This window comes from Jaculus jaculus, chromosome 9 (genome assembly GCF_020740685.1).
Source record: "Jaculus jaculus isolate mJacJac1 chromosome 9, mJacJac1.mat.Y.cur, whole genome shotgun sequence".
NCBI lineage: Eukaryota > Metazoa > Chordata > Mammalia > Rodentia > Dipodidae > Jaculus > Jaculus jaculus.
In genome coordinates, this window is record NC_059110.1 from 111025932 (window position 1) to 111053011 (window position 27080).

Genomic DNA, 27080 nt, shown 5'->3' on the forward strand with positions numbered 1-27080 from the left:
CTCTTCACACCCTGCCAACCCTCCTCATGCCTAGCATTAGGGATGGGCAGGCATGGTGGCACACGCCTTTAATCCCAGCACTCAGGAGGCAGAGGTAGGAGGATTGCTGTGAGTTTGAGGTCAGCCTGGGCTACAGCAAGACCCTTCCTTGAAAAAAAAAAGTAGGACTATAGCTCAGGGACGGTGACTCATCACCCCATAAGCGGTTACTCACTGGACCCTCAGGGGCCTCTGTGAACAGCCTCTGCCCCCAGCTTTGCAGCTTTCTCTCCCCAGTTCTTCATCCACTGTTCCTTCCCAGACTAGCTCATGTGCCTGTGCTCCTGTGTTTCCTCCACCTTGAACGTCTTGAGGAGACAATGGTTGGGACCCTGTAGCTGCCATAAAGGCCTCTCTCTACGTGGGAACAGTAGACTGGAAGTCAGCTTCCCTTAGTCACCTGTGAGTCGTACAGGGTGGGGTTGGTATCTTGTTCACCAGCATATGCCCACCCTCTGCCTCATCTGATGCCTGGCATACAGTTAGGGATGCGTTATGGGCTTGAATTAGAATGAGTTAAGCTATAGCCCGAGAAATACCTTAGAATATTATAAAGGGAACGTGGGTGCAATTTTAAGAGAACTGAGGAAAGCTAGGAAGTTAGTGAGGAGAAGAGGAAAAAATACAGATTCATACCTTCTCCTCTGTGCCCAGTTAGGAGGGCTGGGGCTAAGGATTGATGGAGCCAGAAGTGTGTTTGGGGAAACAACAGGGCTGTAAGCATTGCTGTTTCCTAGGGGTAGAAAGGAACCATTTAACACCTCCCACCCTGTCACCCAATTGCAGAATTGAAAGTGGCATTCTGCAAGATGGGAGCATGTTCAGTAAACACAAGGAAAGCTGTTTTCCAGCCAAGCATGGCAGCGCACATCTGTGATGCAACCACACTTCAGAGGTGAGGAAAGAGGGCTGGAATATTAAAAGAAAAAAAAAGAAAGAAACAGACCTACCTCCACTGGGAAGCCCAAACTTGGCTGTTTATTTCTTTGGGTTTTTGTTTTTGTTTGTTTGTTTTTCTGAGACAGGTTCCTACTGTAGCCCAGGCTCACCAGAAATTCACTTTGTAGTTCCAGACTGGCTTCAAAGTCACAGTGATCATCCTGCCTCTGCCTCCGGAATGCTGGGGTTAAAGGCGTGTGCCGCCACGCCTGGCTCAAACTTGGTTTTTAAGGGGCATTTATTCACTTGACAAATCTAAGTTAGGAAACACACAAAACACCTGGTTCAGATCACAGAGTTTACATGCACATACATACATATCACCCCCCCCCACACACACACACACCACCTCTGAAAGCCAGCAGATGGGAAGGCCTGATTTAGAAGGGAGCCAAGACACTTCTCCAAGACTCCTTCACTGAGGAGACAGGATATTGGACTGAACACCCCCTCCATCCTGGGCCATGGTGGCCTCATCTCAAACTCACTGTATGCATTTCAGGATGGTGGAAACTCTAGATTATAGCTAGGACCCTGTGGCCTGTTACACTTCAGCTCAGTCTGGGGCAGAAGCCGTTCCAGGGTTGAAAGCAGCTAACCAGAGAAGCCGGGACAACAAGGCAGCAGGCCAGAGCCCCCCTCCCCCCCATGCCTGTTTCTGAGTGGTCATGATAGCAGCGGTGGCTGACGTCATAGCTGTGGAAAGTCTCACGTGTTGACAACCGCCAGCTTGCTGACTGAGCAGCTCGAGTGGGTTGAGGGCTGTGGTTACTAAGAAACACGACTGACTCCCCGTCGCAAGCATCGACACCAGCTAAAAATGCCCCCACCTGCAAGTTCGGGGGAAAATGCAATTTTAGGCAGAAACATATTTCAGACCACCTGCTTCCTCCTCCTCAGCCCCCTACCCCTCACCTAGCCTTGCCAGAAGAAGTAGCGTTGGACTTGGAGGGTCACAGGCAGCACAAACTTGACATCCAAATGTCCAAGATCTCCTGCTGCTACAGCTCTCTGCCTGTGTAATTGTAAGCCTTCAAAATACCAGACCTCAGCCAGACCTGCTGGTACACTATAATCCCAGCACTCGGGAGGCTGAAGTGGGAGGATCACTGAGATTTTGAAGGCAGCCTGGGCTACCAGTGAGTTCTGGGTTAGTCTGGGCTAGAATGAGACCCTGCCTCAAAAAGAAGGAGAAGAAGGAAGAGGAGGAGGAGGAAAGAAAGATAGAAAGAAGAAAGAGCGAATGAGAAAAAGAAAAATAGAAACTACCAGAGCTCCACACCATGCACTCGCTGCCTTCTCTTTCCTTCCCCCTCCCCTCCTCTTCTCCCCCTCCTGCTTGCTCGGTGCTCTTTCTGGATGTGTGTGTGGTATGCATGCGTGCATATGATGTGTGTGGGGTGCTCATTCATGCATGTGTATATACATATGTGAAGGCCAGAGATTGACACGAGTTGTCTTCCTCAGTTGATCTTTGCCTTATTTATTGGGACAAGGTCTGTCCCTGAACGCAGAGCTTACTGATTTGGCTAGTCTAGCCAGTCAGCATGCCCCAAGGGTCTTCCTGAGCACTGGGACATGCACTGCCATGCCGTGCCCAGCACTTCTGTGGGCGCTGGGGATCCAAACTCACGTCCTCACGCTTGCACAGTGCAATGATCCATCTCCCCAGAGCCACTTTTGAACCCAGGTGGGCGTGAGGCTCACTAAGTAGACAGAGAGTGACCTTGAACTCCCAATCCTCCTGCCTCCACTTTTTCTTTTTTAATTTATGAGAGACAAAATGGGCGGGCCTTCAGCTGCTGCAGACAAACTCCACACACGTGCACCCCCTTGTGTGCATGTGCAATATCGCATGCTTGCGTCACTGTGCGTCTGGCTTACATGAGACCTGCAGATTCGAACATGAGTTCTCAGACTTCTCAGGCAAGCACTTGACCACTAAGCCATCTCTCCATCCCTCTCCCCACTTTTCAAGTGCTAAAATTATATGCCTGTAATTTCACAGACCTGGTCAGCTCTTGGTCACTACAAACCCATCTGACCTGGAGCTGGACCCATTTCTGCCCTTGATATGGTTTGTGCAACTGTTCCCTCTATATCTGGGAAGATGCCACCCACAGTCACCCTAGATGCCTCCCTTTCTCGTATCAGCCACCTCCACACCTTGGCAGAGCTATGTGCCTGCAGCATTCAGAGCCTCCTGCCCATTCCCTATTGTAACCTCAGTTAAGCCCTCTTTTCCAACCTGGAGTATCGCAGCAGTCTCCAGGCAAGGTCTCCAGTCTAGGCTCCACATGCAACCCATGCAGTCTTCTCCAGGAAGCCTTCCCTGACCTCCCCAGGCTAAGGGAATGGCCTAGTGTCTCCTCTGGTACCAAGTGCATCTCACAACAGAAAGTTCAGTATGCTGTGCTGAAATTGTCTTTGGCTCCCAGACTGACTTGTGCCTAGTATACAGGAAGTGTCTAATAAATACTAGTTCAATGAATAAACACTACAGGAGTGAATGAGTGATGCCCATGGAAAAGTGGCAACAGCACTATGTTGGGAAACAGAGCCAGGCTCTCTCATGGACTTTGCCATCAACTCCCTGAGGAGCTCAGGCCTGCCACCTAACCTTTGGGCCTACCCAGTTTCTCACCCCTGGACAGTCTCGGGCACTCTGCACACATGCATGCACATATTTGGGGCAGGAGCATTTCAGGCAGAGGACCCAGGAGTTTGAGTCTCCAGTCCCACTGCCTCAGAAACAAGAACAAGGGGGGTGAGAAAGCTCACAGGTGCTTCTTGAGGCAGGATCTAGGTGTCTGCTGTGAAAGCCATCAGAGCCCACATCCTGCCAGCTGGCAATGGAAGGGGCCGGCCACCTGCTGATTTTCTTCTTCTCCTCACACCTCTGAAGGGACTGGTGGAGTTCCCCATGGCAAAGTAGATTCAAACCCTAAAGCTGATTCTCAGTCTGGACATGGTGACATACATCTGTAATGCTAGCATTTGGGAGGCTGAGACACGTCGCTTACACCTTTTCAATTTCTGCAAATGAGTTCAAGGTCCATCTGTGTTACATGGTGAGTTCCAGAGCAAGCCCTGTCTCAAAAAACAAAACAAAAAGCCCCTGCAGTCCACTGTACTTAAGGAGGCTGAGGAAAAAGGACAGCCATGAGTTCAAGACCAGCCTGGGCTACAGTATCTAGACCCCCATCTTCAAAAAAGCTGATTTTCAGGCTGGGTGTGGTGGGTCAGCACTCAGGATCCTGGCTGAGGTAGGACAGCCTGAGCTACAAAATGAGACTAGGGGCACGCCTTTAATCCCAGCACTCAGGAGGCACAGGTAGGAGGATTGCCATGAGGCCACCCTGAGACTACATAGTGAATTCCAGGTCAGCCTGGGTTAGAATGAGACCCTACCTTGAAAAACTGGAGGAAAAAATAAACAAAACACTGAACCGGGTGTGGTGGCACACATCTTTAATCCCAGCACTCCAGAGGCAGAGGTAGGAGGATTGCTCCGAGTTTGAGGCCACCCTGTGACTACGTAGTGAATTCCAGGTCAGCCTGGCCTAGAGTGAGACCCTACCTCGAGCAAAAAAAAAAAAAAATCAAAAACCACTGGCAGGGGTGTGGTGGGCCATGCCTTTAATCCCAATACTGGGGAGGCAGAGGTAGGAAGATGGCTGTGCGTTCAAGATCAGCCTGGGACTACAGAGTGAATGCCAGGTCAGCCTTACCTTGAAAAAAAATAAAAAGCAAGTTGGAGCCTCCCTTTATGGCGTGCTAGGGCACAGGGAGGCCAGGGTAGAAAAATACACATGTATCTAAAACCTGACCCAGTGGGTCCAGAACCCACCCACTGAGTTGTGCCACGGTCCTTATTTCCCCCAGCTCTGCTTGGGAGGAGACGGATCAGGTGTGGCCTGCTGCTCAGTGGGGAGGTAAGACTTGTTTTGCGAGCCTGCGGGTGATAAACGTGCCAGCAGCGCAAAACACAGCAGTGTCTCCCCGAGTCAACCGCTCCTCCCCTTTCGCTGCAGGTCTCAAGACAACCGCGTGGTGGCAACAAAGAGGCAGGCTCCAGAGGTGGCCGCAAAGGACAGCTCGGCGGTTTTATATGTGGCAAAATATTTCTCCTACAGGAGTACAGACAAGTAGACGGACAGATGGGCACAGGACGCAGACAGAGAGGGCAAAGGTTGGGCAGTGGTGTCTTCTAACCAGTCAGTGGAAGCTGCACCCCGCCCCCAGGTGGGAGGGGGGTGGGATGACATTGGCACAGGAGGTGGCGAGACAGGCGTGAAGTGCCCATCCCTGAGGTGGGCAGCCGGGCAGGGCCCAGTCCTCGTTGGCACAATCGGCTCTCTCTGGCCCAGCTGTGACGCTGGGGAGGGGCAGGACTGCCGGGCTCTAATGGATGTGGAGAGTACCCTAAGAGAGAGGCGCTAAAAGCCTCTCCTGGGAGAAGTGGACACGGGGGAAGGACAGGAAGGATCACGAGGCGAATACGAGTAAGCAGCAGCAGCCAGGGGGAGATCAGAGGACCTCAGGAAAGCCCTGAGTCGTGGTCACCTTTTGGGGTTCCAATCCACAGGGCCTCTCCCCTGGGGCCTCAGGCAGGGTAAAGGTGAAGGAATAGGATTTTCTTTCTTTTTTGGTTTAGAATGAGGTGAGCCAGAATGTTCATGGTCTCCACACCCGGATGGCAGGAGACGGGGAGGGGCCTCAGGTGCAGAGGCCCCCTCCGTGATGGCAGCAGGCAGGGGTGCTGTTGATCAAAGCTCATTCCTGGGATAGGTAAGGACCGAGGCATGGCGGTGGGGTGCAGCATCTTGGGTTGCCCACTCCTCAGGGCTCTAGGACCCTGGCCTTGTCATCACCATGGAGGGCAGGGGGCTGCACTTCTGAGGATTGTCAGTTCCAGCCCGGCCCCCTTCCCCATGGTTTTCCATGTCGTGGCTTCCACCTTCCAGAGAATGCTGCTAAGAAGCTACAGGAGGAGGTGGGCATGATGAGGGACCCTGGGTCTGGGGTTTAGAGAAGATTCAGTGGTCCCCCTCTCCGGGGAAAAACGCCGAGTCCTTCCCAAACCTCCCACGTTGGGTGGGTGGGCGGAAGGCCCCCATCCTTTGGGACTTTCACTTAAGAGACCAGGTCGGAAAGTCAAATGCACCGTTTCTCTGGGAGTGGAAGAGCCCCCTAAGATGTGGATCGGCTACTTCAGAAACTGGGTAATCCCCCCATCCACCTAGAGCAAGTCAGGGAACCCTGCGGCTGGGAAGTAGAGGGTCTCTCCCAGGAGCTGGGATGCCAACCACCAAAGAAACGCCCACCTTTGAGCAACAGCGCCCCCCGGAGGCAAGACACTTCACAGGTGGTGAGCCCCCTGCCCTCCCCTCTCCTCCCGGGGCTCGGAGCCCTTCCTGCAAGGATGTGGTCCCCGGCCTCTCAGCGGATGTAGACGCCTTGCCCCCAGCCCTCCAGCTCGTTCTTGTTGCGCCCCAGGACCGGCCCCCCACCCTCCGCGCAGTAGCGGGCCTTATTCCGGCCCCGGTTCCGGTTGTCGGTCATCTCCTCCTCATAGTCTTCCTCCTCGTCCTCCCAAGAGCCCTGGCGGGCGGGTGGCGTGCCGCCCCCTGCAGGGTCTCCAGGCCCTGGCCCCTCCGAGGGGTCAGTCTCCATGTCCACGCACGAATCTCCCGGCTCCGTGTAAGCAGAGTTTCGGCTGCCAGGGGTGTCGGCATCAAACGTGTCTTGGCGGGATAGCGCCCGCAGGGTGCCTGCCCGGCCAGGTGGGTGGTTGCTGGGGTAAAGGCCCGGGGGCTGGCCTAGCTCCCCCGGGTACTCGTGCACGCTGGCGTGCTCCCCGGTGGTGGCCCGGTCCAACGGCTGGTCCCCAGAAGCAAGGTAGGGTCCCTGGTTAGCAGACAGACGGCACACACCATGCAGATCAGGCAGGGGTGAGAAAAACACAACAAAGCAAAGCAGGTTAGTGATGGCGTCAAGACACCAGCATGGCCGAGGGAGGAGGGCGCGGGCGCTGGGGGAGGGGCATCCGGGACCCCGGCCATGGGCTCTAAAGCTTGGCCAGAGGACAGGCCCTGGAACATTTGCTTCTCTAACTGCACATCTGACCTGAACTCTCCTGGTAACCATGGTAGGGAGCCCCTGAACAATTAGTCACTGCTTCCTCAATGCATATTATTAATGCTGTCCTGGGTTAATCACCATTAACAGCTCATTAGTATTGCCACTCATTAGTGGTTGATTGGGTTAGTAAATGCCTCCTGTCTCCTAAATACATTATGAGATTTCGGCTCAAACTCACTGACTTCAGCTTCTTCAGCCCACACCAGATCTCAATCACAGGCTTCCAGAAGCCCAGCATCTCCTCCCCGGCCCTCAACAAGAGCTCAAAACAGCCAGCTAATGAGTCTCCCTCCCACACTGGAGATCATGAGATGGCCTAATGTCCTCGTCGCCAGTGGCTGACAGCCACTGCTTACCACCACCTCAGGTTTTGTGACCCCGAGTAAATATCCCCCCCCCCACCCCCCGCCCATGGCTCAGCTTCCTGCTTGCGACGGGAATTAAAGACAGCAGCAGTTTTCAAATTCCTGGAGCTCTCCTGAGGTCCCCATGGAGATGAAGGGGAGGCCAGGAGCCCCGCTCCCTGATGTCTTTTATATATACACTCAGCTCCCATCTAGGAGTCAGAGAACAAGTGGGCTGCTGCTGAAAACAAGTTGAGATGCAGCAGTCTGGGATGACTGTATGTGGTTCTGGCTCCAAACCAGAGCCATATACTTAATGGGCTCGGAGATGGGCGCATGGGAGGGCGGCCTTTCCTGTACTGTGTCCCACTGGGAAAGGGCAGAAGTCACCGCACTAACGCACAGAAAATGCCGCAGCCTAGACCCTCTCCCCCCTTTTGGGAGTGAGGGATGTTAGGGGAGGTGTCTAGATTCAAAGGTTTCTGATCTGTTGGGCGTTATAATGCAAGCCTGTAATCCCAGCACTCAGGAGGCTGAGGCAGGTGGCTTGTCTCCAGTTTTGAAGCCAGCCTGGACTCCGTAGGGAATAACGGGCCAGTCAGGGCTACAGGGCTAGAATGAAACAATCTCAAAAAACAAATTAATAAAATGAAAGGGGAGCGGGTCTTCCTAGGATTTTTTTTTTTTTTTCTCCTCCTAGTTCCTGTTCCTTTTTTGTTTGTTTCTCGAGGTAGGGTTTTGCTCTAGCCCAGGCTGAACCTGGAATTCACCATGTAGTCTCAGGCTAGCCTCGAACTCACAGCAATCCTCTTACCTCTGCCTCCCCAGTGGTGGGCTTAAAGGTGTGCGCCCCCACGCCCGGCTAGGCCCTAGTTTTACAGGGGCCTCAGGCCCAGGGAGGCTGCAGCAGCAGCCAGCCCCAGTCCCACCAAAAACCACAGACACCAGAAGCTGCCGCTCACCACGTTTTTTTTTGTTTTTTTTTTTTTACAAAATAAAGCTCTTCTCTTCCTGCCCCATGTCCCCTGCACTCCAGGGCGGGAGGGAATGCAGGCGGGGCACCGACTACAGGGCATGCTCCTGCGGCTGGGCCACCGAGTCGCCTCCCCGCGGCGAGGCCTCGAGCCCGCCCCAGAAGCTGAGGTTTCTCCTGAGCGAGGTGAGCACCTGTACCTGGAGGTTGGAGACCGGGGCGGGGCTGGCGGCCAACGCCGCGGAGGCCATGGTGCGGTTCAGCAGCGGGTTGGGCGGCGTGCTGCTGGGCGGGTGCGTGGCCTTCCAGTAGGCTTCCAAGTACTCGGCCAGGTGCTCGCAGGCATCTTCCAATTGGTTTTCGTCCAAGATAATGTCAAACATTTCCTGTGGAGGTGGGGGTTAGGGGCGGGGCTGGGATGAGCAGGAGCGTGACCAAGGGATTAAGGGGGTGGCCTGGGTGCAGTGGGTGGAGCCAAGGGGGTTGAAGGACAAGGTTAAACAGAGGCCTCTGGATGTGGAGGAAGGGAAGAAGGATGCTCAGATTTACAAACAGGCCGACTGGCAAGAGGTCTGAAAGTCCAGTTTAGCCCAACTCCCTCATTCTAGGGATAAGGCAACCAGTGCTTGGCTCCTCACCAAGAAGAAGAGGTATTTGAGCTCCCACTCTGCCAACCCTTTCTCCCCATGGACCAGTCTACACCCACAGACCTGGCCCCGGTGTCTCTGGTCATCCTGTCTCCTGAGCAGGCTGGGGGAAACTAGGAGAACCCAAATGCATGTCCCTCCCTTCCATCTCCCAGGTCTCAGCACTCACAGGGGGACACTGGGCCAGCTTCTCCGAGGCTGCTATTTGGACATTGAGGTGTTTAGACTGAGACTTTCCTCGGGATTTGATGAGCCTCTGCAGTACCTGGTAGGGGACAAAAGGAAAAGCTAGAAGGACTGCAAGCAATGCATCATATCCAAAAGGCAGGTTCGGGTTGGAGCCAGTGGGAAGTCCGTGTCAGAGCGGTGGAATGTTCCATGACTCTGCCGTTCCATGATTTCTGCCCAAGTGATCTCACCAGTCTTGTGTCCACCCTACACAAGGCTCAAGCTCTCTCTCGGGTCTTAGGCCAGCCTCTCCTCAGGGAACCTCTGTCAAAGGTAAAGACTCACCCTCCCACCACCTTGACAATAGGTGTCAGCCTCCAGGCTAGTGCCTCCCAGTCCATGAGAACCACTGCAGTCATCCTCCCTGGTGGAACTCGTTGGGTGTTGGGTACCAGCATTGTTTTGGGCTGGTTAGTTTCTTTTCTTTTAAATTTTTGGCTATAGCTGGCAATTTTACTTCCACGTTTTTCAGTGATGGATGTTTGTTTGTTTTGAAAGAATGGGTGCACCAGGGCCTTAAGCTACTGTAAACAAATTCCAGATGCATGCTCCACCTTGTGCGTCTGGCTTACATGGGTACTGAGGAATTGAGCCTGGGTCCTTAGGCTTCTCAGGCAAGCACCCTAACTGCTAAGCCATCTCTCCAGCCCCAATTAGTTAGTTTCTTTCCTTCCTTCTTTTTTTTTAATTTTTTTTTGTTTATTTTTACTTATTTTTTGAGAGCGACAGACAGAGAGAAAAAGAGGCAGAGAGAGAGAGGAGAGTGGGCACACCAGGGCTTCTAGCCACTGCAAACAAACTCCAAATGCGTGCACCCCCCCTTGTGCATCTGGCTGACGTGGGTCCTGGGGAATCAAGCCTTGAACCAGGGCCCTTAGGTTTCACAGGCAAGTGCTTAACTGCTAAGCCATCTCTCCAGCCCTTTTTTATTCTTTTTTATTTTTCAAGGTAGCTCAGGCTAACCTGGAATTCACTAAGTAGTCTTAGGGTGGTTTTGAACTCATGACAAACCTCCTACCTCTGCCTCCCAAGTGCTGGGATTAAAGGTGTGTGCCATCACACCCAGCTGGACTGCATTTTTAGAGGGAGAGAATGGGTGTGCCAGGACCTGCAGCTGTTGCAAATGAACTCCAGAAACATTCACTATCATAAGCATCTGGCTTACATGGATTCTGGGGAGTCAAACTTAGATCCTTAGGCTTCACAGGCAAGTGCCTTAACCGCTAAGCCATCTGTCCAGCCCAACATCATTTCTTTTTATTTGGCAGGCAATGGAGTTTAAGACTTACCTGGAATTCACTCTGTAGTCTCAGGATGGCCTTAAACTCACCGTGATCCTCCTACTTCTGCCTCCCAAGTGCTGAGATTAAAGGCATGAGCCATGACACCCGGCTTCCAAAACATTACTGGTTTTAAGGAATATGTGGTGGGATGGCTTAGTGGTTAAGGCACTTGCCTGCAAAGCCAAAGGAACCAGATTTGATTACCCAGGTCCCACGTAAGCCAGATGCGCAAGGTGGCATGTGTCTGGAGTTCATTTGCAGCGGCTGGAGGCCCTGGGGCACCAAGTCTCAATCTCTCTCTCTCAATTCCTCCTTCTCTCTGTCAAATAAAAATAAAATTAAAAGCCGGGCATGGTGATGCACATCTTTAATCCCAGCACTCGAGAGGCAAAGGTAGGAAGACTGCCATTAGTTCGAGACTACCCTGAGAATACAGAGTGAATTCCAGGTCAGCCTGGGCTACACTTAGACCCTACTTCAAAAAACCAAATAATAATAATAAAATAAAAAAAGAAAAGAAATACCTGGCGGGGCTGAATGGAGAGATGGCTTTGCAGTTAAAGTGCTTGCCTGTGAAGCCTAAGGATCCAGGTTTGATTCCTCAGTACCCATGTAAAGCCAGATGTACAAGGGGGCATACGCGTCTGGAGTTCCCTTGTAGTGGCTAGAGGCCCTGGCATGCACATTCATTCCCCCCTCCTCAAAAAAATAAATTAAAAAAAAAGAAATACATGGTGAAGGGAAGAGAGTGGTAGCCCATATCTATAATTCCAGCATATGTGTGTGTGTGTGTGTGTGTGTGTGTGTGTGTGTGTGTGTGTCTCACTCTGTAGCCCCAGGCTGACCTCAAACTCAGAGCGATCATATACATATAGTGCTAGGTCTGCAAAGATGGCTCAGCCATTAAGGTGCTTGCCTATAGAGCCTAACAACTGGCTTTGAATCCCCAGTATCCACATACAGCCAGATGCACAGTGGCACATACATCTGGGGTTTGTTTGCAGCAGCTGAAGGCCCTGGTGCACCCATATTCTCTCTCTGCTTGCAAATAAATAAAAATATTTTAATAAAAATATTATATTTATAACACACACACACACACATATATATACATACATATATACACACTATTTTATATGTACATGCCTATAATCCTAGCACTTGGGAGGTGGAGGCACAGGATCAAGAGTTCAAGACCGGGCTGGAGAGATGGATCAGTGGTTAAGGTGCTTGCCTGCACAGCTTAGTGGCCCAGGTTTGATTCCCCAGTACATAAAGCCAGATGTACACAGGGCATAAGCAACTAGAGTTTGTTTGCAGCAGTTGTAGGCCCTGGTGTGCCCATTCCCATTTTTTCTTTCCCTCTTCTCTCTCTGGTTTCAAATAAATTAAAAAAAAAATTTTTTAAAGAGGTCAAGGATAGTCTAGGTAGGCTAAATAAGACTCTGTCTCAAACACACACACAAAAAATACAGTACCTTCATGGGTACCAGACATTTTGTATATTAATCCATTTATTTATCTTCACAGTAGCCCATGGAGTATGTTTATATGGTAATGAGGAAACTAAGGCACAGAGATGTTAGGTGACTTGCCAAAGAAACACAGCGCCAGTAAATGACAGTCCCCTGTAGGAAACCTCGGCAGGCTGGTTCCAGAGTCCCCGCCCACAACCTCAGTGGGGGAAATGGAAGCCACAAAACTGTTTTCAAATCCATTACCTCAATTTAATCCTCTCAACATCCCCATCCTCAAGTACATAAGTACCATCATGCCCATTATCTCTTTAGACACTTCAGACTCAGAAAGGCTAAGAAACCAGAAGAGGGTTCTTAGCTCATAGGATGCTACTATGGAATGACAGTTACCACTGCTGGCATTGGGCCTCTTACATCACTGACTCCCCCCACCTCTGTGTGTGTGTGTGTATGTATGTATGTGTGTGTGTGTGTGTGTGTGTGTGTGTGTATGTATGTATGTATGTATGTATGTATGTATGTATGTGTGTGTATGTATGTGTGTGTGTATATGTATATATATATATATATATATATACATATATATATATATATATATAACATGTTATGTTTGACCTCCTCAAAAGCAACCCAGGAGGAGTCTGGGGAGATGGCTCAGCAGTAAAAGGTTCTTGCTTGCAAAGCCTGCTGGGTCATGCTCAATTCCCCAGCACTCACATAGAGTGAGAAGCAAAGTAGTACATATGTCTGGTTTCCACTTACAGTGGCAAGAGACCCTGGTGTGGGTGTGTGTGCACTTGTGCGCAAATAATAAATTCCATGTGGGGTGGCATATACCTTTAATCCCAGCACTTAAGAGGGCAGAGGTAGGAGGATCACTGTGAGTTTGAGGCCAGCCTAGGACTATGGAGTGAGTTCCAGGTCAGCTTGGACTACAGTGAAACCCTACCTCAAAAACAAACATAAATAAATAAATGGACCAGAGTGTTTTAAAATAAAAATTAAAAAAAAAAGTAACAGGAACCTGGCATCGGGTTACATGTCTGTAATCCCAGCACTGGAGAGGCTCAGGCAGGGGGATCAGGAGTTCAAGGCCAGCCTGGGATACATGAGACTTTGTCTCAAAGAGACCAAAAATAAAATAAAAACAAACCCAGAAGCCGGGCGTGGTAGCGCATGCCTTTAATCCCAGCACCCACACTTGGGAGACAGAGGTAGGAGGATTACCATGAGTTTGATGCCACCATGAGACTACATAGTGAATTCAAGGTTAGCCTGGACTAGAGTGAAACCCTTTGAAAAACCAATCAACAAACAGAAAGCCTTCACCCAAAATTTTCTTCCATTTTTTTTTTTCTGGAATTGATTATGTAGTTTCAGGCTGGCCTCTAACTCAAGGTGATCCTCCTACCTCTGCCTTCTGAGTGCAGGGATGAAAGGCATACACCACCACGCCTGGCTCTCCATGTTTCCTAAATCCCCACTGACATCTGGAAAGGAAAGTTCATGGAGCTAGGTGTGATGACATCAGCACTTATGAGGCTGAGGTAGGAAGATTGCCAAATTCAATGTCAGTCTGGAGTAAATCAGTCTTACTACCATTGTCCTATCAAAGTCCAAATAAGGACAGTACAGCTAAAAGGGTTGACATGAGAGGACAGGAAATTAGGACAGCACAGCCCAAAGTACAGACATTAGAGGACAGGAAAGACCTCCCAGTTGCCAAGTAGCTGGATGACTCCAGAATAAATCAAACCAAATTCTTTCAGTTTTCTGGTCCAATAATGGGAAGCTAAGCACAGTGAAGATGGAACTAACCTGTGTGACCCTAATGACATGAAAGGGTGGATGCTGACTCTTTTCTGACTGCTGTGCATTCATATTAGGATGCAGCTGGGCATGGTGGCGCACGCATTTCATCCCAGTACTGGCGAGGTAGAGGAAGGAGGTATTGCTGTGAGTTTGAGGCCAGTGTGAGCATAGTGAATTCCAGGACAGCCTGGGCTAGAGCAAGACCCTACCTTGAAAAGCCAAAAAGAAAAGAAGGATGCATTTTCCCAATGTCCATGTAGTGAAGTCTTAGAGAGAAGGTAGGTAAGGCTGGGGACATTGAGTGACCACCCCTCAGAAGCAGCAATGTACATCCATACAGCTTAGCTCCAGAACATTCCTTATAGACCATGTCATCTCACCAGGGTCAGTCTCTTGCACTCACCTTGGGAGAGGTGATCTTGATGTAAACAATGATGGGGGCCAGCGAGGTCTTGGAAAGCTGGGCTGGGTGGTTGATGGTGTCAGCATCCAGAGCAACCAACTGCAGGGTTCGGGCCAGCTCAAAGATCCGCTCGATCTCACTCTGCACCTCAGCTGGGAGCATGGCGGAGAGGATTGTAAGGCAGCCCCCAGGAGGCAGTGGGGAAAAGGAACACTTCTGGAAGTTTCCCAAGTACCACCTTACAACCCTCCCACTCTTTCCGGCTGGGAACTCAGCACTCCGTGGGCAGCTCACCCAGGCTGGAGCGTGTGTTGGAGCGCTCAATGATGATGTGCTTGCTGGGGTTGTTGAGGACTGAGCGCTTGGCCAGGGAAATGTCGGCTGTCACTCGAGTGATGGAGATCCTGAGGGGACCAGGGAGGGAGAGAGTCAGGGTGAACTAGAACAAACTGCCTACTCCCAGGCTCCAGGTCAGCCTCCTGTGTCTCTCTGTGTCCAAGAGCCTTGGCTAGGAGGGCCCCTCCAGACATTTTGTTCATCTCCAGGTGGGAGGTGGGAGTCATATGGGAAGCCAGCTCCCAGGGTCTTACCTGCCATCAAACCGATGCTTCAGGAAGTCAAATAAAGCTTTCTGCATCATGTCTGTAACCTGCCATTGGGAGTTGGAGGAGGGAGGGAGATGTCAGTATCTGAATGCCTGCTGGGTAGCTAAACCCTCCCTCTCTACCTTCTTTGGAAATTCCCAAGATGATGGGGCCCCTCGGGTGAGCAAGGGTTCCTTCTGGGTCTGGAGTTTTCAGTGATGTCTGACTCCCAAAACTCTCTTAGGTAGCACATTGCAAGAAGGTTCTTTGGGGGTTCCCTTGGGGGTACTGGGCACTGCTGAGTGGGCCTCAGAAAGTCAGGACCCTCTTGGCATTTCCTGCCAAGGTCTGTGGTGTGTGAGGATGTGGGCCCTTTTAGGGATCCTACGAGGCAGCAGCGCTCTCTTGATCTTTGGCCCCCTCTGTGTGCGCTTCCCTCTGGGGTCCTACCTCATAACCCTTGAGCGATGGTCCCACCAGGATGATAGGCCTCATGGAAGGCACCACGTCATAGGGGGGCACGTGCTCTGTCTGCAGGGGGAAGGAGGAAGGGGATACCCCAGAGTGGAGATGGCATTCATCCCTCTCCCCCAGCCTCCAGGCTCACCCATGCAGCCTTTCCTCCCCTCAGTCCCAGAGCCCAGAGGTGGAGATCAGGGTGAGGTGGGAAGGGATGGCCGGGGAAAGACCAGGAAGGGTAGGGAAAGGGGAGTAGATATGGGAACGGGTGTTAGAAGGTCCCCCAGCTCATCCCAGGGGTGGGGGGGGGACATGGAAAGCTGTGATACTCACCGACTTCTGCTTCTGTTTGGCTGAGTCCAGAGATTGCCAGGAGAGGGGGAGGGAAGGAAAGAGGGGAGCGCACCCGGGCAGGGTCAGAGGGTGCAAGGAAGGAGCCAGGACAGGAAGGGGGAAGGAGAGCGGGCAAACGAGGAGAGATAACAGGGCATGCGTGTTAGTGACAGACAGAGCCAGAGAGGGGGCATGGGACCCCGTGCCAAGAGGGATTGGGGCTGGAGTCAGGACTGACAGTCATCAGTGAACTTGGGAATACGTGGACAAGCCTACTACCCTTCTGAGCCTCGGCAAAGAACTAGAGAAGATGGCAGCTCCTAATTCGGGCCCACCTCCTGCCCCAGTGCCCCAGTTCATTTCAAGGACCCTCTATCTGCCTTGCTTTGCAGCCAGTAAACCCCTCGCGCATCCACCCTTGGAGTTGGAAAGGGACAAGGGATGCCATTTCATTCCCTTCTTCAAGAGCCAGAGTGGGGCATATGTGGGAATATTCCATCCCACTGGTTGTGAGAGCAAAGACAGAAAACCAAAAACCCTGCTTCCTCACGGAGGGACAGGCTTCCAAGGGCAAGAGCCGTCCCTTCATAGGGAGCTGGGCAGTGGGGTTGTGAAAACTGAGGAATGGGCCCACCCCCGCTTCCGGCTTTGCAGCAAAACCGGAGGCATGAAGTATAGGCTGGACCACTCCAGCCCCTCTCCCTACAGACCAGGGTCCTGACCCTCCCTTGCAGGAAGGCAGCCAGAGTTACCTTCTTAAAGAAGGGGATGCGCTTGCCGTGAGGTGGCGGGGTGGTGACACTGCTCACGCTAGTCTTGGCAGAGCCGCTGTGCTCCCCCAGCTCTGCCTCCTCATCCTCTAACTCTAGGGGGTCTAGCTCAAAGGCTAAGTTAGTCGTTTCATTACCTGGACCAGCCGGGAAGGAAGTGAGGGGAGAGAAGGATGGGATGAGCATGGAGACACAGTGCAGAACACAGGGATGGGATGGGGAGAAAAGAAAGAAGAGGTGAATGGAAGAAGGCTAGGGAGAAATGAATGGGGGCATGGGGATGGGCAGGGAGGGGCTGGCAGAGAGATGGAGCTACCACAGAAAAGGGGAGAGGAGAGACATGACAGGCCCAGCTTGAAGGGGTATCCTAATCTTCATGGATGGGGTGCCACTGCATGTAATTGGCGGAGGGGGGGGGGTTCTGAATTGGGATGCCTCTTGCTATAGGGAAGAAGGGCCCAGGCAGTGGGAAGACCACCCCACCCAGGAAAGCTTCCCCTCCCCTGGGTTGGTAGCAGCTCTTACCACTGGCAGGCGGTGTGGGGCGGCGGGTGCCAGTCACCACGTCTCCCAGACTGGAACTGGAGTTGTCACCTGATTTGCTGTGTGGGCAGAGAAGCACAAGGACCTGGTGAGTAGACCGGGGGAGGGGGGGGACGTGGGTATGGGGGATCGTGGTCCTGTCACATGCTGTACCCCTGCCAGCCCTCCAGCCCACCCTGGTGAGGTTATGAGCAGCTCTGGTGCCCTCAGGGTTGGGGGTCAGCTTGGGGCCCCGTCCCCGGCTCGACACCTGGAGCTGAGGCGGTTCTGGCGCAGGGTCTGCTCTTGCAGCAGGCGAAGGCTGTCCAGCTTGACAGGACTGGGGATGAAGCCGACCTCACAGCCCTCCTTCACCAGGCGCCCGATCCACCAGTCATTGTTGTATTTCTGCAAACGGCAGCAGGTGGGGGTGGGGAGACCAAGAGGAAGTGGAGGTGGGCACCACAGTCACCTTCCAGGAGACCTCCGGGCTGCTGACCTTGTCAGAGGGAGGTAACAGCAAAGAGTCCTCCGCCCTCTCGCCCCAGCCTCGGAGGAGAGTCCTCCAACTCTCAAGGCAACCCCGGGACCAGAACCTCTCTGGCCATGGACGCCCCTCTCCCACAGAAGACAGCAGTGCCCTCCTGCCTCCCTGGGACCCGTGCTGTTGGGGACCAGCAGGAGACATACCTATGTGCTCAGGACACATGTCACTCTAGTCATAAGCCTCATGCCAAACTCCCAATGGCCTTGTGACCTAGGCATTACCACCCATTTACCAACCAAAACCTCAGTCTTGGAGTGGTGAAGAGACTTGCCTAAGGCCACAGAGACTCAGGCCAGGAAGTCCTCTAGAGCTCCAGCCACCCCTTCCCCGATACCCCCAACCTCGGCTTCCTTCAGATGCCAAAAGCTTGGCCCACCTCTTTGATGTGCAGGAAGTCCTTGGGCTCAAAGGTGATGGCCGCTCCCTGCACGGGGACTTCATCCCCCGGAGACGGGTTATAGCCGACATTTGTCCTCACGGCAAAAGCCACTGGCTTGGTCTAGGCGAGGCATATGGAGAGGACAATACAGCGTTGAAGCATGGTGCACTGGACTGCCTGACGGGGTGGTGACTCTGTGGACGCTTGCTTTGTAGTGTGTTCGTAAAAATATATACTGAGAGCCATGCATGGTGGCGCATGTCTTTAATCCCAGCACTTAGGAGGCAGAGGTAGGAGGATTGCCATGAGTTCGAGGCCACCCTGAGACTACATAGTGAATTCCAGGTCAGCCTGAGCTAGAGCGAGACCCTATCTTGAAAAACTGAAGGAAAAAAAAAAAAAAAAAGTACTGGCGAGATGGCCTAGCAATTAAGGTGTTTGCCTTAGAAGCCAAATGACCCAGGTTTGATTCCCCAGTACCCACGTAAGCCAGATGCACAAGGTGGCGCGTGAGTCTGGAGTTTGTTTACAGTAGCCAAAGGCCCTGTGCACCCATCTTCTCTATCTACCTCTTTCTCTCTTTCTGAAATAAAATATATTTAAAAATTTTTAAATATATATGAACAAAAAACTCAGCAATAAATGAACTTTAATCAAAAAACAAAAATTAGTTAATAAAAATTAAAAACAAATAAATAAAAATATTTTTATTTAAAATAATGTTTAAAAAGTATTTATGGGGCTGGAGAGATGACTTAGCAGTTAAAGCGCTAGCCTGGGAAGCCTAAGGACTCATGTTCAACTCTCCAGGTCTCACGTAAGCCAGACGCACAGAGTGACACATTCATAAGGTTGCACATGCGCACAAAAGGGCACACATGTCTGGAGTTTGACTGCAGTGGCTGGAGGCCCTGGCATGCCAATTCTCTCTCTCTCACTTTCTCTCTTGTATTAAAAAAAAAAAAAAAAAAAAGGCCAGCTTGCTTAAAAAAAAAAAATTAAGTCTGGCTAAATGTATATGCTATGCTCACCAAACTGCCTGGTAAACAATTCTCTTAAAGTTCATACCCATATTATGCTACTCTCACTTTTGGTTACAGAAGCTTCTCTTTGCAGATGGCGGTGACCTCTGGGATGACTCAGAAGGCACCATGGTGCTAAGAAGTGACAGAGGAGTGCTCAGCACTGAACTATCTCAATGATACCTTCCAAGGCTCAGGGTCCATTGTGGAAGAGGTGCTGGAAAGAATGTAAGAGCCAAAGGAAAGGTAGGACTCCTTAAAGCAATGTGCTCCTCTAGAGACAAAATGGCCTGGATATCCATGACCTCACAGTGCCTGGCACTACCTACACAAGACCATCGTAATAGGAGGAAAAGATCATGACATCAAAATAAAAGAGAGACTGAATGAGATGGGGAGGGGATGTGATGGAAAGTGGAACTGCAGAGGGGAAAGTGAGGAGGGAGGGGATTTTCATTTTCAATTAACAATTTTATTGTTAATTATGGAAGTTGGCAATAAAAATAAAATGACAATGTTAAAAAATTAAAAGAAAGGAAAAAAGTATTTGTGATTTATGTTTCTTATTATTATGTTTGGCTTTGCTTTATGTTTTTTATTTTTGTTATTTTTGTTCTTTCCAAGGCAGGGTCTCACTCTAGCCCAGGCTGACCTCTGTAGAACTCACTCTGTAACCCCAAACTGGCTTGAACATTCAGAGTTATCCTCCTACCTCAGTCTCCCTAGTGCTGAGATTAAAGGCATGCACCACCAAGCCTGGCTTTTTTTTTTTTTTTTTTTTTTTTTTGAGACAGGGTCTCACTCTGTAGTCTAGATTGGCCTGGAACTCATAGTCAACTTTCTGCCTCAGACTCATGGGTGCTGGGATTGTAGAACTGAGCCACTGTGTTAGGGTCCTTTTCATTTTTCAATTTGAAACAAGGTTTCATTATGTTGCCCAGGCTGGCCTCAAACACCTGGGCTTTAAACCATCCTCTTGCTCCCTCCTCCCAAGTAGCTTGTGCAGTTCCTCTAAAGTTGCCATTTCTATATATCTCCAAGTAGCACATGAGATTTATGCTGTACTCCACACTGTTTAACCTACCTGTAAGGTTCTTCTTGATACTTTTCCCAGTTCCATGACGATCAGTTACTTCAATTTCACTAATGTAACAATATTTCATCACCACAGTTAGATATCAGGTGATGACTTTGGGGCATGGCCTAACAAGAACCTGACACCTGCTTCTCTTTAGCATTGTTGATGACCCCAAGAACATCAGGAAGGACATTTTTGTATGCCATTAGAGCATCAAGGAAAGATGACAGAAAGAGCTCTCATCAGCCAGGTATGGTGGCTCATGCCTGTCACATTCTTGGGAGGCTGAAGCAAAAGGTTTACCATGAGTTGAGGCCTGTCTGGGCTACGAAGTAAATTTGGACCACGTTTCGTAAAACAAACAAAAAATGTATGGCTGGTATAGTAATGAGCATGGCTGCCTTCTAAACACACACACACACACACACGTGTGTGCATGCACACGAGGCTGCAGATGTAGCTCAGGGGTAGAGTACTTGCCTAGCATGCACAAGATACTAGGTTTAATCTCAAATACCAGGAAGGGCGGGAAAGAAAAGGAATTGGGGCTGGAAGCCAGGTGTAGTGGCCCATTCCTACAATCTCAAGCATTTTGGAGATTGAAGTAGATGGATCCTAAATTCAAGACAAGCTAGGGTTGGAATTCCAGTCCAGGAAGTTTGAATTCCAAAAGAAATACTTTTCTTTTTTTTTTCGAGGTTGGGTTTCACTCTAGCCCAGGCTGACCTGGAGTTCACTATGTAGTCTCAGGGTGGCCTCAAACTCATAGCAATCCTCCTACCTCTACCTCCCGAGTACTGGGATTAAAGGCGTGCGCCACCATCCCCTTTCCTTTCCTTTTTTTAGCCTCTTTTCTGACTATGTAAGTTTGTGCACATGTGTGTGTGCTGCTGGGAATTGAACCCAGGGCCTTGTGCAAGCTGGGCAAGTGCTCTACCACTGAGCTATATATCTCCAGTCCAGAAGTAGGCACTTTTAGCACTTGCCAAACTCCCAGGCTGTGTAGAAACTGCGTGGATTACTACCAGGTACTTCACACGCTGTAGAAGGAGACAGCTCTTACAGCCCACATTTGGAAGAGGAAGAACAAGGTACACTGAATTAACGGGTATGGCACCGAAAGCAGCAGGGCCGATACTTGACTCTGGCTCTGTCCAGGCTCCCAGAGGCCTGAGGAGGGGGAGATCACGGCTGCAAGCCCCTTCCCCGCCTTTCTCACCTTGGCTTTCTCAAGCTGTGCTAAGGCCTGGCGCTCTGCCTCCTTCCTTAAGGCTTCCCGGTCTTCCTCCAGAGACACGTCAGAGTCTGACGGGCGGCTAGTGTAGGACTCTGCCGAGCCCTGGAAGCAGAGAGTGCCAATTCAGGGCCAGTGCGACCTCCCCCAGCTCCTGAGCCGGACTGGGAGGCGTGGAGGTGCCACCCATCACAGATGTCTCAAGCCCCTGTCAGCCCAGCATGGTGCCACAAAGCCAAAGAGGAGGTGGCATTATGCAGAATGGGTCCTGGGGCCGAGGTTTGCAGGCCCCTGTACGATGAATGTGGCCGATGAATGTGGCCTTAGGAAGGGCAACAGCAGCAAGCGGGAGGGTTAAGGCAGGTCCAAGGACAGCTGCTTGGGGCCTGGGAGGGGTGGGAACCTGATAGGGGCACAGTGCAGGGGAGGAGTGCCAGGGGACAAGACTCATTCCACACTCCTCCTTCCCTGCCCTCCCCCAGGATTGCTGAGAGGACCCAGCAGAAGCCCAGTGGTGTCCCTTCCAGGGACCGCAGCCACCAGCTGAGGCCCAAGCCTCTGCACTGTTGCCAATGGACGGCTTGCTAGGGGTGACAGGCCCATCAACAATATTGCTATCTTCTGCCTGAGGATGTGAGGAAGCCAAATTCCTACCTCTCTTGTCTTCTAATTGGGAGTGCCTGAATCAGGCCATCCCTCTCAAAGCCACCCCCACCCCCACCCCAGGCTCTCCCAAGATTTGCAGGGTGGTGCAGGCACAAGAGGCAAGCAGAGGGCAGAACATGGGACAGGCCTTTGCCCAACACTAGGCCTCTGGGTGCCAAGGCAGCAGGAGGCTCAGAAGGCTGGATGTGCCGGGAAGCCAGCTTGGACCACACTGACCAACCCAGGGCACAAGGAACTCAGGGATACACACAGGTGTGAGACACATGGACCTCATCAAACCTAGTAACACAGGTCATAATCGTGCTAACTCATGTGTGGACTTAGTACAATGACAAGTGTGTTCGAGAGTGTGCGTTCCATGGTGTATGCTGGATGTACAGAGCAAGTCACCCAGGGGCACTCCAGGGCTCTGTGTCCCTGAGAGGCGTAAGAGGGCAGACAGCAGAAGGTATGGACTTGTTGTGACTTCCGGGGTGGTGGCAGATAGGAATATGGGGAGGACAAAGGGTTGCTGAGATGTGGGGGGAATCTGTGCTGAGGGCAGGAAAGAGCCGCTCGGCTAGGACTGTTCAATGGGTTGATCAAGACCCACCTCTCCCCAAGGGCCCCAGGTAATTAGCTGATACAAGTGTCACCCATTCCCCAGGCACATCCTGAGAGCAAGGGGCTCACTGAGGAAGGGTGGGAAGGGGATGCGGCTCACTAACAGAAGCTGGAAAAGAAGCAGAGACACAAGAGGCAGAGGCAGCTGAGTCCCTATTCTCCCCTCCTGACGGGAGCCCCCAAGTGAAGAAGACACTCAGACAGAGAAACCTGTAGAAAAGAGAGATAAGAGAGGTGCACCTTGACCCCAATGGACAGGGACACACACACACACTCTGACCCCAATGAACCGGGACACACGCACACGCACACACAAAATGGCAGGAGACAGGAAACAGTGAGGAGGCAAGGAGATAGGCTGGAGCGAAGGAAGTCCCTCCACCAGCTCTCAGAGGAGCTGCTCCTCCCACCCACCACCCACTCCATCCCTAGCTCACCACCACCATGGTCCGGCTGGGTGCCTCCATCCCATCCCGGCACCCACAGTGCCCGGCCCTGCTTGCCTAGGGGGCGGCCCACACAGCCCATTCCCCCAGGGGCTCGGGTTACAAGCAGAGTTGCTACATGTGCAAACTGCTAGGGTATATTTAGCTCAGAGATGTGGCAAGGTCTTACCCCCCCCACACACACACACTCCCGCCACCTACTGGGGGTAAGAACTGGGGAGCTGAGAGGAGAAAGAATGGGAGGTTGGGGTGTGACCCCTAGTTGGCAAAGGGAATGAAGGCTCTTCCTTCCACGAGAAGCAACAAAAGTACAGCATCATTCTTCCCACACCTGACCCTGGCTGACTTCTGTAATAGGAGGGATGAGGGAACAACTGAAGAGACTTCCAGTCTGTGTACTTAGGACGCATTCAGGTCAAAGCCTACCTTAAGTGTCCCAAACTCAGCCTAGCTCACATATGCAGAGTCAAGAGACTGAAGAGTCAAAAGCAATGGACTCGCTGTATCTAACCTGTCATGGATCTGCCCGCCACTACGTCTCTCCTGGCCCCAGGGGGGCTCATCCCAAGGAAGCCCCTCCTACCAATTGTCCTCGGCCCTCCTATGACCTACTTCATTCCTCTTTGACACTCTTTTTTTTTCCCCCAAGCCCCTTGCCTTTTTTAGGTGCCAGGCTTTGTGAAGATGCTCAGTAGTCATAGCAACCACATGCTTCCTCACTGCCTCTCCCCAGCCTGAGAGGGCCCAGCATGGAGAGTTAGGAGTGAGGAGAGTGGCCACTTCCCAGCATAGCACGGAGGGCCCAGAAGTCCACGGCCAGTACCCACCCCCTTCAGCCAGAGATGTGGGGCAAAAGTTCTCTGATGTCCAACACCTCCTGCCCCCATCTTGTGATCTCTCATGCGTGTGTGTGCGCGCGCGTGCGTTCTCTCTCCATATAAGATAGTCATGTTTGGAGGCAAGAAGCATGTCTCTCTGACCTGTGTCTCACTGAGGCTCCAATGTCTTAGCTCATTCCCCAGCACCTGCCTCCACCCTACCCTGTCACCGATTCTGGGGGAGGATATGAAAGCAGACAGCCGGCAGGGGGAGTGGGTGACAGCCCGAAGCACGCCAGGAGGAGGCAGGCCAGGCTGTCCCTGAATGAGATGACGCAGGCAGGCAGGCAGGCAGCAGGGGCTGGTGGCTGGTGCCGGAGGAGGAGGAGGAGGAGGAGGAGGAGGAGGGACGGGCGGGGGCGGGGGTTGAGGCAGTGGGTGCAGCTGACAGCATATCCCGGAGAGGTCACGGGGTGCCAGCACATTGGGGTGGCTCCAGGCAGGTGATGAATGACATGAGGAAGGGTGTCTGGAGAAAGCTGTAGGCCAGCTTGCCAGGGCTGGCCTCCACCGACCCACCACCACCTCCTCCCCCGGGCCCCACCCCCCCTTTACCTGGCGGACAAAGCTGTTGGATGTGGTATCTGAGGATGTGCTGCCATCCGACCTTTTGAACCGCCCTTTCCTCTTGCTGTATTTGCCCTGGAGAGGTGGGGGAGAAAGCAGGAAGGGAATTAGAAGGCCCTTTCCCAGCCCACAACACAACGGAGGCCCAGGGTGGGCTCCCTCCTGCTCACCCTGGCCTCACCCCCCACTGGACTCTCCCTCCAGAAGTGGTGCAGCCTGAAGGAGGGAGGGTCTCTCACCTCACGGACCCAGGGTCCAGGCCATAGCCACCATGGGGAACAGTACAAGAGAGCCCCCGGCAGGCACCTCCAAACCAAGCCAGAGGCTGGGAAGCGGGAGGCCTGAGGAGCGGGAGGCTCATTAGGCAGTAAAGCTAATTAAGATGCTGGGCAGGCTGCAGCAGCCTCGGGGGAAGGGAGAGGCTGCCTGCAGTGCTGGGGGGGGTGGTGGTGGAGGAAGAGAGCAGGGATGTCCCCCCCCACCCAACCCCAGCTGAAGCTGAGGGGCCTGAGTATGCGTGCGGTGCCCCCAGAGGGAGGAGGGACAGCAACCCAGGGCCTGGCTTCTCCCCTGAGCCAAACTCTGCTTTCTACTGGAGGGCACGCTGAGCTCTCGGAGACCCAAAGCTACCATTTCTGGGAAGAGGGAAAGAGGAGGCGGCGGCTGCACAGACCCCTATCTGGAAAGTAAACATTCCAAGCCCAACCTGTGGCCTGGTGTCGCAGCGTGTGGAAGGGAAACATGGTTCTCACTCTCATCTCCACGCTAGCAGGATTTTTTTTTCTCTCTTTCTTTCTCAGCTTTCTCACCATAAGCAAAAGGGATCCACATGCTACCCACCCCGGCTGCCACTGCCCACACCCACGGTACTAACTTTGCCACATCAATCTAAAGGCCTGTTGGCCCCACCCTAAGCCTAGCCTAGGACACAGTCCCACAGGTCCCTGGTGGGCTGGTCAGCCTTCCTCACTGGGCTCTGGGCAAGGTAGGGGGTCCTGGGTTTGGGTAGGTGATCCCAATCTGACCTCTCAGGTGCCACAGTTCAGGTTCAAGCTCCAGGTATCTCAGGCAGGCCTCCTGCGAAGGAACTGCTTCTTTGCGCTCCCAATCCCGCCTGCTCTCTCCCCCACACACTTGGTTTGGATTTCACCCAGTGCAGAATGCACAGAGTAACCACGAGCTTCAACCTGCCAAGCCCCACACCCCCAGCCTCGATCCTAGACCCCAGACCCCAGGAGGAGGACGAGTGATGGGACCTTTCCAGGATCCTATCACCTCTTCTTTCAAACTGGACACATAGTCAAACTCGTTTTAAGGATCCCTACAAAACCTAAGAGGCCCCTAGACTCTTACACCACCATTCCACCACAGGCCGGGCAAAGGGAGCGGTGCTCAGAGGGACAGGGGACAGCTGAAAAGAAGGCCCCAGTCAGCTGCTTCCCAGGCTCCAAGGGGCCTGGAGAAGGGGGGGAGAAGGAGGTATTTTTAGGTGTGACCTGACCCCCTATACACACCCATCAACCACATTATCATGGTGGTTATAGTTACTCCAGCCTGACCACAGTAATGCAAGAGTTAATGTTATCCTTGGAGAAGGACAAGTACCAGAGAAATTCCCTGGCATGACCACCCCAGACCCTGCTGGTCATTCTATGGGAATCTACCAAGCCCAAGAACACCCCATTCCTAGGGGTAACCCAGGGACATAGGAAGAGTGTGAACTGGGGAGGCAGACCCCTTTCCCCAGGTAAAACGGCTTCTTCCCTTACAGGACAGTGAGTTGGCATCCATCCAACTTTCCAAACTTTGGAGGCAATTTTTTCCTCCGGGGTTAGAGGGGGAGGGGTAAGCCAACGTGGGTGTTGGGGGGGAGGGGAATATCTAAGATAGAGATGGAGCCCGGGTGGCTGGCAAGGGGATCTGGCCCAAGGCTGTCCTCTTCCCCACCCTCGAAAGCCAGTGTCTGTGCCTTCGAAGGCCTATTGGCCCCTCCCTCTGACCATCGCCTAGTGCTGCCCCCGCCCCACCCACACCCGCCAGCGCCCCCCAAACGTGCTCTGCGTCGCCCCGCTTTGCCTGGATCTCTCTCTCTAGCCTCCCTGAGCCTCCCCTTCTCAAGATGAGAATCCTTTCCCCACACCAGCACCCTGGCTGGCCAGCCCACTGGAGCGGGTACTTGAGCCGCAGGGACCAGGGCACGGGGACGACAAGGAGGCGAGGGTGACAGGCATCCTACCCGCCCCCTCTCCACTCCAAGGCACCGCAGCGCAACTCTGGGCCAAGGCGCCCATCAATCATTGATCGCGAGGGTGAAGGGGGGCGGGGGTCGCGCCGGCACCCCTCTCCCATCGGCGCAGGGTATATAATATAACCCTTTCCTTGCCAAGGCCCCTCCAAGCCAACACCAAGGTCTGCTCCGCAGGAGCAGGGTGGTGGGGGGGGGGGGCCCTTCCCTCGAGCCTGGCACCCGTGTCTCACCTGTGGGCTGGGGTCGAAGACCTCCATGGGGATCTCCTGGGAGGACGGGTAAGGGCCCCGGGACATGCCGCTCTTCTGGACCATGGAGAGGGGTCTCCCGCCCGGCCGCCGGCCCGGCCCAGCCGGGCACCCTCAGCGCATAGAAGAGGCCGTCGGAGGCGAGAGCAGCGCCGCGCCGCGCTGCCAGCCAGCACCGGGTGCAGCCGCCCTGCCGGGCCTCGGGC

General features: G+C 52.8%; 1 protein-coding gene across 2 annotated transcripts; it reads right to left on the reverse strand.

The window, feature by feature from the left end:
• Window positions 1-5051: 5051 nt before the first annotated feature.
• Window positions 5052-27020, reverse strand: Cacnb1 (calcium voltage-gated channel auxiliary subunit beta 1). Of its 2 annotated transcripts, none has more exons than XM_012948046.2 (14): window positions 26857-27020; window positions 24367-24453; window positions 21204-21323; window positions 17882-18004; window positions 17230-17366; window positions 16962-17038; window positions 15667-15686; window positions 15325-15405; window positions 14881-14939; window positions 14585-14694; window positions 14291-14442; window positions 9256-9351; window positions 8640-8825; window positions 5052-6888 (listed from the first exon to the last, which is right to left on the reverse strand). In XM_012948046.2, exons 1-14 carry the CDS (start codon window positions 26938-26940, stop codon window positions 6421-6423), a joined length of 1800 nt encoding a protein of 599 aa, XP_012803500.1. In that variant the 5' UTR covers window positions 26941-27020; the 3' UTR covers window positions 5052-6420. The 2 variants fall into 2 exon arrangements, with proteins under 2 accessions (XP_012803500.1, XP_004655538.1); XM_004655481.2 differs by lacking the exon at window positions 15667-15686 and adding an exon at window positions 16419-16573.
• Between the last annotated feature and the right edge of the window lie 60 nt (window positions 27021-27080).

What these genes read in the sequence shown, in the direction of transcription:
- Cacnb1 (XM_004655481.2), bottom strand. Translation starts at nt 26,940, where the DNA reads ATGGTCCAGAAGAGCGGCATGTCCCGGGGCCCTTACCCGTCCTCCCAG. An exon ending in CCAACAGCTTTGTCCGCCAG is followed by an intron (nt 21,324 to 24,366) that starts GTAAAGGGGGGG and finishes CTCTGCTTCCAG; the next exon opens with GGCTCGGCAGAGTCCTACAC. An exon ending in CAGAACCGCCTCAGCTCCAG is followed by an intron (nt 17,039 to 17,229) that starts GTGTCGAGCCGG and finishes CTGCCCACACAG; the next exon opens with CAAATCAGGTGACAACTCCA.